Source organism: Pseudopipra pipra, chromosome W (assembly GCF_036250125.1).
Source record: "Pseudopipra pipra isolate bDixPip1 chromosome W, bDixPip1.hap1, whole genome shotgun sequence".
NCBI classification, from domain to species: Eukaryota; Metazoa; Chordata; class Aves; order Passeriformes; family Pipridae; genus Pseudopipra; species Pseudopipra pipra.
In genome coordinates, this window is record NC_087580.1 from 32507713 (window position 1) to 32518904 (window position 11192).

The following is an 11192-nucleotide window of genomic DNA, read 5'->3' on the forward strand; positions in this document are numbered from 1 at the left end:
GTTACTATGGCAACCACAATACATTGTCGTTTCTATGGTCAATTACTGTGGCAACCATCATACATTCCTGTTGCTACAGTCAGTTACCATGGCAAACATCATACTTCCAGTTGGTACAGTCAGTTTACCATGGCAACCACGACACATTTCCGTTGCTACGGTCAGTTACTGTGGCAATCATCATACTTCCCACTGCTATGGTCAGTTACCATGGCAACCATCATACGTTTCCATTCCTACTGTTTGTTACCATGGCAAGCATCAATCATTTCCGTTGCTATAGTCACCATGGCAACCATCACACATTTCCATTGCTACGGTTTGTTACCATGGCAACCATCATAGATTCGCATTGCTATGCTCGATTACCATGGCAACCATCATAAAGTCACATTCCTATGGTCGGTTACCATGGTAACAAGCATACATTGCAGTTGCTACAGTCAGTTACCATGGCAACCAGCATACATTCCCATTGCTACTATCAGTTACCACAGGAACCATCATACTTCCCACTGGTACAGTTGGTTATCATGGCAACCATCGTACATTCTCATTGCTACTATCAGTTACCATGGGAACCATCATACCTCTCACTGGTACAGTCAAATACCATGACAACCATCATACATTGCTGTTCCCATGGTCAGTTACCATGGCAACCATCACACATTCCCATTGCTATGGTCGGTTACCATGGCAACCAGCATACCTTTCCATTGTTACAGTCAGTTACCATGGTAACCATCAGACATTTCCATTGCTATGGGCAGTTAACATGGCAACCAGCATACATTCCTGTTGCTATGGTTGGTTACCATGGCAACCAGCATACATTCCCATTTCTACAGTCAGTTACTATGGCAACCTCTTGGTTCCTCTTGGACAGAAGCAGATGCAGATGAGCCTCCCTGTTGTCCACCAACCTGCCAGCTCTGCTCTAAAGGCCTGTGTCCCAAGGACTGTCTTCACCAAGACTCTGCACAAACCACTGGGACTCTTTGCATCTTGTCGTGGTGCCTTTCCAGTGAATTCCAGGGTTATCAAAGCAAACTTGAATGGGCTCTTTCTCTCACTCCACAAGGTCACCCAAACCACTCTCTCATCTGAACCTCACCCACAAAAGTTCACCCAAGTTGTTCATCCCCTAGAGCAGCTCCACAGGTCCAAGAAGCTCCTTCCTGCTGAGGACTCCTCTCTCCTGCTCTTTCTCTCCTGTGTCTCCTTGGCCTTCTCTCCCAACCCATCACAGCCCTGCAACCTGGGAACTGTCTCAGCAGGTCTGGGCTGTTATTGCCTGCAAGTGGAATGAAGAGAGACTTGGGGCTGCAGCTCCTCCTGCCTGTGCCCCACACGCAGGGCATTGGGGCCTGTCTGGCTGCAGCCCCTCAGCGGGGGCACCGGGGGTAAGAACAGACTTGCAGTGGGGAAAGCTGCTCTGAAAGCCCCGAGAGCTGGGGTGTGCAGAGGCTTTGCTGACAATGGCCTTGGGGGGGGACGTGCTGGGACTCAGGCCCAGGGGGAAAATCCCAGGCCTGATCCCTGAGGAGATCAGCACATGCTGCTGAAATGCTGGGGGAGAGAAGAGCCAGCAGAGGGAGGAAACAAGTGTGGACAGCCTGGGCTGATGTGCTCTGGACTCGTGCCTGGCCCGGCCTTGGCTGGGCAGAGAAGGGACAGCCTTTGTGTCCCTGCAGGGCTGGGATTCACTCCCTGCCCCAAAGGCCCCCAATGTGTCTGAGGAGCCCATGGGGGTGCCTCTCACAGAACTGACTCCATTTGGTCACCTGAGCACCTCCATGGGCTGCCCTGGACAGAAGGAACAGTGGCAGGTTCCCCTGTCCTACATGTGGGCACCTTCTGCCACTGAAGGTGGCCAAAGCAATGTCCCAGCAGCCTCCAAGAAGATCCCACAGCTGCTGCCTTGTCCCTAGGAACTGCTGCATTGGAGCCTGCAGTTCCCAGCAGGAATCTCGGTCACCTCTGGCCCCTCAGAAGGAACCAGGGGTTTGTGTCCCAGCAGGTCACTCCTGGCTTTGGTCTTCATTCATTCCCGGGGGAGCTGGGACAAGGAATCACCTGCAGGTGCCTGTTTTGGGCCCACTGAAGTGGGGCAGGAGGAATCCCAGCCCATGAAGGTTGTGGAGGGAGCTGAGTGTCCTTCTGGCCCCAGGTCTGCAGAGCCACAAGGAGACACTTCTGTTGACTCAGCTGAGTCCCTTCCCTCAGTGCAGGTGAAGGAGATCCCTCCTGGGCACTGTCTGGGTTTCCTGTCTAATGACGGGACAAGAAAAGGGGACTCTTGGACTTAACTCTGTGTCTGTTTAGAGAAATGACCCTGCTGAAAGAAGTGTCTGTGCCCAGGTGAGAGAAGGCACATCATTATTTCCTTCAGCTGTGTGCCAGCAGGTTCCCCTGGAGCCCCAGGGACAGCTGGAGGGAGCCCAGAGGGGCAGAGCAAGGGCTGCCTGGGGCTGTTGCTGTGCTGCTGAGCTGGGCTGGGCTCCTGGCACACAGGGAGCTCCTGGCAACCCAGAAGAGCTTCAAAGAAACAGCTCTGCTGGTGAACAGCTCCTCTGCACAGCCCAGCAGGGCTGAGGGCACTGCCTGCAGCACCTAGGGCACAGGAGAGAAGGCAGAGAGATGAGAGGCAGCCTGGGCTGGAAGGTGACTGAGCTCTCACTACAGAAGAAACCTTCCCAGGATTTAGATGAAGAATTCTCTGGCTGTAGGAAAGTTCAACTTGCCTTCCTGGAGGCATCTCCTAAAGCTGGCACATCCCACAGCTTCTAGGATCTTTCAGCAGGACTCTCCCAGTTGCTGCAGTGCAGAGGAAGTGGCCATATGGCAGAGCAGGGCAGGAGCTGCAGGCAGCAAGGGCAGAGAGGAGAAGGGAGCAGGAGGTTCAAGGGATCCTGGGGTGGGAGGACAGGGCAGAGCTGCTCAGGGCAGGAACCTTGCCAGCCCTTTGCCATGGTCAGGCTCTGGCTGCAGAGCAGTGCAGGTGAGTTCCTGCAAGTGCCTCTCCCAGCTGCCAAATGGCAGCAGTGGCAGGAACTCTCAGGATGGCTCTGCTGGATTTGCTGGGGTGCAGCAGGAGAAGCTGCTGCAGAGCAGGACTTGCTGCTGCCCCATCAGAGGCCCAGGGCCAGAAGGTTCCCTGTGCCAGGGCTGGCTGTGGGGTGGGAAGGTGGGGGTGCAGCCAGGGGTGCCCAGGGCTGTGGTGCAGAGCAGGGTCCTGCCCCCAGGGCTCTGTGTGCTGGGGCAGGGACTCTGCTGCCTGCCAGGGTCAGCTCTCAGCCCGGCCAAGGAGCTGCCACGGGGCTGGGGCAGAAGGTGTGGGTGGAAGCAGTGATCCCTCCTGGCAGGGCAGAGCTGGGCAGGGCACTTCAGCTGCAGGCTCAGGGCTCCTCACAGCTTCAGCTTCATCTCCTCCATTTCCAGGGGCCCTTCTCAGGAAGCACATCCCCCCAGAACACCTCCCCCTTCCCAGCCACCACAGGCTGTCTGGGATCTGCTCTGCAGCCCCTGCCCAGGCACAGCTGCCCCTGGGCACTGGGCTGGGGATGGCTCTGGCAGCACTGGCAGGGAGTTGAGCTGGGCACAGGCAGGGGCTGCTGGCAGGAACAGCTCCTCACCCAGAGACAGGCAGGCAGGGAGAGGCAGCTGCTGCCACAAGGGCTGGGCAGGGGGATGGGGGCCCCTCCCTGCTGTCCCTGTGGCACAGACCCCTTCCCTGAGCAGCTCCTGCCTGGGCTCCTTTCCCAGCCTAAGCAGAGCCTGTGCCCTCAGGCCCACGGGGGCTGGGCTGTGCATTGCCCTGCAGCAGCCAGAGCCCAGGCAAGGGCAAGGCCCGGATTTCCAGCTGTCTCTCTGTGTCCCTCCTCCCTTGGCAGCAGCACTGTGGCATTTCCCTGCCATCCCCTGCTGCCTGGGCTCTCCTTGTTCTCACCAGTGGCTTTTCTGAGCCAGTGTGGGGTTTGGGAGGTGGCAGATTCCTGTCCAGACACAAACCCTTTGGGTGCTGCTGTGGGGATGTGTCTGTGGGAGCCAAGTGTCCAAGTGCCCTCCAGGCACCTTCAGGGTCTTCAGCTGTTTGCCTGGGTGTCCTGCAGGGCTGCAGGTGCCCTCCAGAAGGGCACAGCTCTGCCATAGGATCTCTGTGCTGCACAGGAGCCCCATGGAGAAAACTCCTCAGTGCTAAATCCATGCAAATGCTCTGGGCAGCTGCAAGGAGCATTTTGTGTCTCACTTTGGGAGGGGAGAGATGAAAAGGTGAGGAGTGTGTCAATCTGTTCTTTGGACATGGATTCCTGGATCTCTGGGCAGTTTCTCTTAGGGGAGCAGTTGAGTGTGATGCTCCTCCAGCTCCAAGCTGCCAGCACAGGCCAGCTGAGCCCAGGACTGATGGGCAGAGCACCTCTTCTCTCTGCACTAAGGGACCGACCCTATGCCCCTCAGAACCCACAAGACTTGACCTGCAGTGCAATAGAAATGTCAGGGATTTCAAACCTCCACAATCACTCCTAAGTGTGGCAGGTGCAACTGGGTGAGCAAATACAAAGAATTCCCTCAGCTCAGTCCTTCATTTGGGCAAATTGCAAACAGCAAAGCTGAGAAGCTCTTTGATGTATCACGAGTATATTTGATTTGAGATCACCCTGCATTCCAAGTTTTCTCTCCCAGCAGAGTAAGGAGTCCTTGGGAGCCCATCACAGAGTACCTGCTTCCAATGGTCCCCTCAGCCAGCAAAAGCCAGAGCTTAGGGGAAGAAGCTACAGGGAGGTCTGAGAGAGGAGAGAGAGCCTGAAAGTGGGGTGGCTGTGAGAAGTGTAATGTTTGGTTGCAGAAGCCTGGTCTAACTCAGCAGTGATTTTTCCTCCTCAACAGATCAAAATACCCTGGGGAAGGAGTAAATGTCCAACAGCAGCAGCTCCATGGCACAGTTCCTCCTCCTGGCATTTGCAGACAGGCGGGAGCTGCAGCTCCTGCACTTCTGGCTCTTCCTGGCCATCTCCCTGGCTGCCCTCCTGGCCAACGGCCTCATCCTCAGCGCCGTAGCCTGTGACCACCACCTGCACACCCCCATGGGCTTCTTCCTGCTCAACCTCTCCCTCACAGACCTGGGCTGCATCTGCACCACTGTCCCCAAAGCCATGCACAATTCCCTCTGGGACACCACAACCATCTCCTACACAGGATGTGCTGCACAGGCCTTTCTGCTTGTCTTCTTCATTGGAACAGAGTTTTCCCTCCTCACCATCATGTGCTACGACCGTTACGTTGCCATCTGCAAACCCCTGCACTACGGGACCCTCCTGGGCAGCAGAGCTTGTGCCCACATGGCAGCAGCTGCCTGGGCCACTGGGTTTCTCTATTCTCTGTTGCACACAGCCAACACATTTTCCCTGCCCCTGTGCCAGGGCAATGTCCTGGGACAGTTCTTCTGTGAAATCCCACAAATCCTCAAGCTCTCCTGCTCACACTCAGGCTACCTCAGAGAACTTGGGCTCATTGTGGTTATTGCCTGTTTAATGTTTGGTTGTTTTGTTTTCATTGTGTTCTCCTATGTGCAGATCTTCAGGGCTGTGCTGAGGATCCCCTCTCAGCAGGGACGGCACAAAGCCTTTTCCACCTGCCTCCCTCACCTGGCCGTGATCTCTATTGTTATCAGCACCGCAGCATTTGCCTACCTGAAACCCCTCTCCATCTCCTCCCCATCCCTGGATCTGGCACTATCAGTTCTGTACTCAGTGGTGCCTCCAACACTGAACCCCTTCATCTACAGCCTCAGGAATCAGGAGCTCAAGGATGCCCTGAGAAAAATGATGACTGGATACTTTTCAGGAGCAACAAAGTGCCAGGTTTCTCATGCGTAGCATTCACAATGAGATTCGTTAATGGCCCAGCCTTCCTGTTCACTTTTTTCATGGAGGTCATTGGATTGTTCTTGCAATAACTTTCTGTGCAATGAAATATTATTATGCATCTGCCTTCTAATTTAGTGTCTACCCACTGAATTTGACCCAAAGATGTAAAAATGATGAATTGTGCTCTCTGAGTATTTAAACAAAATAAAGGACCCTGCAGTGCCTTCTTTGTCCAAGACCCTTCTTCTCAGATGTTCCTAAAGGACAGCACACTGCAGGAGAGGGTGTATTTGCAAACGGGAAGGGGACAATAATCCCAGCCCAGCAGCACTGCCAGGGAGCAGCAGCGCTTGGTCTTTGCAGAGCTGCTCTCTTGCCACTTCCACACTGTCCTCCTGAGCCCATTTCTCGCTGTAAGGCCTGAGTGCTCTCTGAGCACAGTCCTGTGGGCTGGAAGCCCTTGGAGCACAGGCAGGGACAGGCCCTGGGAACTTGCAAAGCAGAGCTGGGCTCCCTTCCAGCATCTCCAGGATGCTGTGGGATCTTCTGAGGCCACTGCATGTACTGGGTCACTTCTTGTGTGACCTTGCTCCAGGGCTGGAACTCTCCTGCAGTGACACCATGACACTCCTGCTCTCTGCTTTCCAGGTTTCATTTTTAGATCCACTCTTCCTGTCCTGTTCACAGGGACATCCTGTTCACAGGGACATCACAGCTTCAGAGCTGCCATTCTGGGGCAACTCCTGCCCAGCGTGGGCAGGCACAAGGTCTCTCCACCTGCTCCTCTCACCTCCCCAGTGCCACTGTTTTCTGCAGCCTCCTCATCCTTGCCCAGCACAGCCCTCCTGGCACAGTTGGACACAGCCCTTGTTCTACACCCTCCTCAGGCACCTGCCCAACCCCCTCAGCTCCTGCCTGATGGCCAGAAACCTTCAGGGCAGGGAGGCACTGGGGAAAATGCTGAGGAAACCTTTCAGCTGCACTCAAATCCAATTGGAGGGGTTGGCCTCCTGGGAGAAATCCCTTTTAATTCTCCAGAACCACCAGGACAACTTGTGTTGTGTCCTGGGCACTCCTCTGGAAGTGTGGGCTATGGAAAAATTTTGGTGTCAGGGCTATTGAGAAGGCTGGGCAGTGTCACTGGGAGACCTCTCCCAAACCCTTGGAAAGGCCAGAGCCATCCCAGAGCTTCCTGGGGCCTTGGCAAAGGCAGACATGGAAGCAGTCTGCCAACAGGGCAGCAAGGAGGGTTGGGAGACTTCCAGCTCAGGCTGGGAAGGGGATAGGGCAAGTCCTCCTGCAGCCATTGCCAGGCATGGGAAGGACAAGGCAGGGATTGCAGAACCGCTGTGGGAGGGAATAGAAGAGGATCTTGACATGACTTGACATGTTGTCCTGTTGTCTCCTTATGGCCAGACTGGTGACAGCTGGACTGAAGACGTGGAAGATGGTGGGAAGTTGGCTGAATGAAGAGTGTCAAATAAAATCCATGGTACAAAGTCCTCTTGGCAGCAACTTACTGGTGAAATCCCTCAGTGAGCAGCCCTTGAACACCACTATAGAACATCTTTATTATCTCTCTGTACAATGGGACAAAATGTATTTTCCAGTCCTTTGTGGATGATGCCAAATTTCAAGGAGCCCTTGAGCAACTTGTACTGGTTTAAAGACACATACTGGGGAGGGAACTCCAATAAAATCAATTAACTCCCCTTTTACTCCCCACGAATACAGTGAGACAAAATACAAGGAGATATAAGTGAAAAAAATAGCAATTGACTGACAAGAAATATAGCAGCAAAACCAGCAATACCAATAGAACAGTTCAAAGCAACAACAGAGAGAGAAATTGTCTCCTGTCACCCCCCTGCCCCAAGACCCTTTTGTAAACAGACAAAACCAGGGATCAACATGTGCCTCCCTTCCCCCTTTTCCCCCCGAATGAACAAAGAACAAAAACAAAACCAGGGGAGAGAGGGGGCAAAGCAAAATGTGGGAAACTCTCTGGTCTGAGATCAGTTGTGCTGCCCAAGAACACGCTGACTCCAGAGGTGTCCAAGCAGGGCAGAGCCGGTGACTCCGGTCCGTGCGGCGGCGGGGGGGAGGCAGCGGCTCTGCTTGATTCCATGGAGTTCTGGGGAGGCACAGTGGGTGCCATGAGACTCTTCAGTGTCACTATGGTCCCTTGGTTCCACAGGGTTCTGAGATGTCTCAGGGATCCTTTTGTTCCAAAGAGACCCCACATGTCACAATGGCCCCTTGGTTCCATGAGATTCCACAGAGTCCCTGCATTCCTTTGGTTCCATGAGGCCCTGCAGTGTCACGGTGCCACTTGATTCCGTGACTTTACAAAGAATCAGAATGGCCCCTTGATTTAAGGCCAACTGCACATGGGGCTGCCTTGGGGGGAGTGTGGGCACCCAGACAAGGGAGTTGTCACCCCCCTGGACTCAGCCCTGGGGTCACCACTTCTGGACTGGTCTGTCTGTCTGTGAGGTTCCCCATTCTGGAGGAATGAGGAAGAACTGGAGAGGGTCTAGAGGAGATCTGACAGGATGGAGCGTTTCTCCATATTGGAAATAGAATGAAATCTCCACAAAGAGTAGCACTGAAGGTTCAGAATGAAGGTGAAGAAAAAGAAATGTCAGTCAATGGGGACCCTTGTGGTGCAAGAGGTCACCCAGAGGGAGTCAGGATCAGCCCATGGCTTTGTGTTCCAGGGAACAGCCAGAGCTGGTGCAGAGACATCAGGGAGGGTCCAGAAATGCTGCTGGGAGGGGGTGGGAAAGCAGGAGGGGTGTGTGCAGCCTGCAAGGCCAGAGCAGCAGCAGGGCCAGGGCAGGACAGCCTGCAGGAGAGATGGCCAAGGGCTCTGGCAGGGCTGCAAGGCCCAAAGGCACCCAGGCCTTTGTCCCCTTGCCTCTGGCAGCTGCCTCTGCCACTCAGGCCACCACAAGCACCTTTCCTGGCAGGTTTTGCCCTTGGTTTCTGCCTCGTCCCTCCCTCAGGAGCCTGGCAGGGGTTGCCCAGTTTTGGGCCTTTGTTGTTCCTCCCCCTCCCATCCCAGTGCCCCCCAAACAGCCCTGAGCCAGCCGGGAGGGACAGGATCTGCTGGGCCAGGGCCTGGGGCTCAGGCCTTGGCCTTTGTGCTCCACAAAACCAAGGCAGGCTTTGCTCAGCATTGCAGGGGCCTGCCCAGAGCCTTTGTCTGCCTGCACTCCTGGCCTCCAAGAAGCTGCTCCAAGGAGTCCCTGGGGAGGCTTTGGCAGTGCCTGCCCTCAGTGGGGCCCAGCAATGCTTCAAGGCACTTGGACTTTGGCTTCTGACTTCTTGAGCAGCTGCTTCAATCTTCTCTCAGTACCTCAGGATCATGGGCTGGGCTACAAACACACCGTGGGGCTCATTAAAATGCAGAAATCCCTCAGGATCTCTTTGCCTTCCTTTAATTGTCTTCAAGGCAATTTCAAAACAAGTATTCAAAATTTGTACTTTTTTTGTAATAATTCAATGATGGATATTTTTAAGTTCAGAGAAGAGGTGATAAAGGTGTTCTCCAAGTGATCTTCATGCTGAGTGTCTTCTCAGGAGATCTACACTGACCCTGTATGATCAACCTTGATCCTCACCTCCAGCCTCACCAGTTCTGACATGGCCCATCTTGGACTGACAGCTGATGCAACTCCAAACACACTTTGGGACCATTAAAACACAGGAAAACAAATTATTTCCCTTTCTTTTAATTGTCTTCAAGTCATCAAGATTTCTACAGCTAATTGGAGTTGTTTTGTAGTTTAGCTAAGGAGGAAGATTTTAAAGTGGAAGTCATGAAAAATATATATTTTTTGATGAAAGAGAATGATTTACACAGAGCCTTGGGATGCAAGAGGGTCAGAGCACAAAGGATTTGGATCCAAACACAAGGAGGCAAAAGAGATTAGTAGCACTTAATCATTGACCAATTGAACAATTATCAAGTGATTCAATTGCATTTGCCACAACTTTAAGTGTGACTGAATTATAGATTCACAACAACATTCACACTACAGTCAATTCACACCCACACCCAGGCAGAGATGTGTGGACACATCAATAGCTGGGTGTGGAAAGGTCCCTCTCCAAAATTCTCCTTGTTGTCAGGGAAACACTCCCCCAAATCCCTTTGTGTTTCCCAACAGACAAGGGTCACAGCTGGAGGAGTGTTTGTTGAGGGGCATCAGAATTGTCCTGGGCACCAGGGAGAGTCTTTGGAGTGTTGGAAACTGGAGGGTTCCTGAGCTGGGAGAGGCTGCCAGAGGTGTCCCACTGAGAGGGAGGTGCTGGGGAGCTGCCAGGGCCTCCCTCAGCCCTGCTGATTGTGGTGACTGGCTTTAGTTATCTGCTGAATTTCCATCCTGGTGTCAGGAATGACTGAGTTGCTACAGTATTTGGGAACTGTATCCAAACTGTTCCATTTGGGTTATGATTCAGGTAGGGAATGTTCCAAGGTTTTCAGGGCATGAGGTGTCTCCTTGTGGCTCTGCAGACCTGGGGCCAGAAGGACACTCAGCTCCCTCCACAACCCCCATGGGCTGGGATTCCTCCTGCCCCACTTCAGTGGGCAAAAAACAGGCACCTGTAGGTGACTCCTTGTCCCAGCTCCCATGGCAACGAAGGAAGATGAACGCCAGGAGTGACCTGCTGGGACACAAAGCCCTGGTTCCTCCTGAGGGGCCAGAGGTGACCGAGATTCCTGCTGGGAACTGCAGGCTCCAATGGAGCAGTTCCTAGGGACAGGGCAGCAGCTCTGGGATCTTCTTGGAGGCTGCTGGGACATTGCTTTGGCCAACTTCAGTGGCAGAAGGTGCTTACAGGTAGGACAGGGGAACCTGTCACTGTTCCTTCTGTCCAGGGCAGCACCTGGAGGTGTTCAGGTGACCAAATGGAGTCAGGTGGCACAGGGAGAGAGGTCTCTCTCTGCTGTTCTTTATCAGGGTATTTTCTACATGCCCTCAGAGTACAATGGCAGTTTTCTCCTGGACATCCCTTCACTGCTGAACCTAATTCAGGGCAGCAGAGCCTGGATTGAATAGCCAAAGAGGGGCCTGTAGTGCCAGGGGAGGTGCCAGGGCTCTGCAGCACAAGTGCAGCAGCTGCCATGGACAGCACAGGGCCTGTGCAGGGACCCCGTCCCCATTCCCAGCAGTTGTGGGACAGGCACCACCCAGGGCTTCTCAGACACAGTGGGTGCCTTTGGGGCAGAGAGTGAATCCCAGCCCTGCAGGGACATAAGTTCTGGCCCTTCTCTATCCAGCTGGTGCTGGGTAGTTTGTGAATACAAAGCAC

General features: G+C 53.9%; 1 protein-coding gene across 1 annotated transcript; it reads left to right on the top strand.

Moving 5' to 3' along the window:
* Positions 1-4913: 4913 nt before the first annotated feature.
* LOC135404979 (olfactory receptor 14C36-like) lies at positions 4914-5879 on the top strand. The gene has a single exon (XM_064639702.1). The coding sequence runs from the start codon at positions 4917-4919 to the stop codon at positions 5877-5879; it is 963 nt and encodes a 320-aa protein (XP_064495772.1). The 5' UTR covers positions 4914-4916.
* The last annotated feature ends 5313 nt before the right edge of the window (positions 5880-11192 follow it).

What these genes read in the sequence shown, in the direction of transcription:
- LOC135404979 (XM_064639702.1), top strand. Translation starts at nt 4,917, where the DNA reads ATGTCCAACAGCAGCAGCTCCATGGCACAGTTCCTCCTCCTGGCATTT.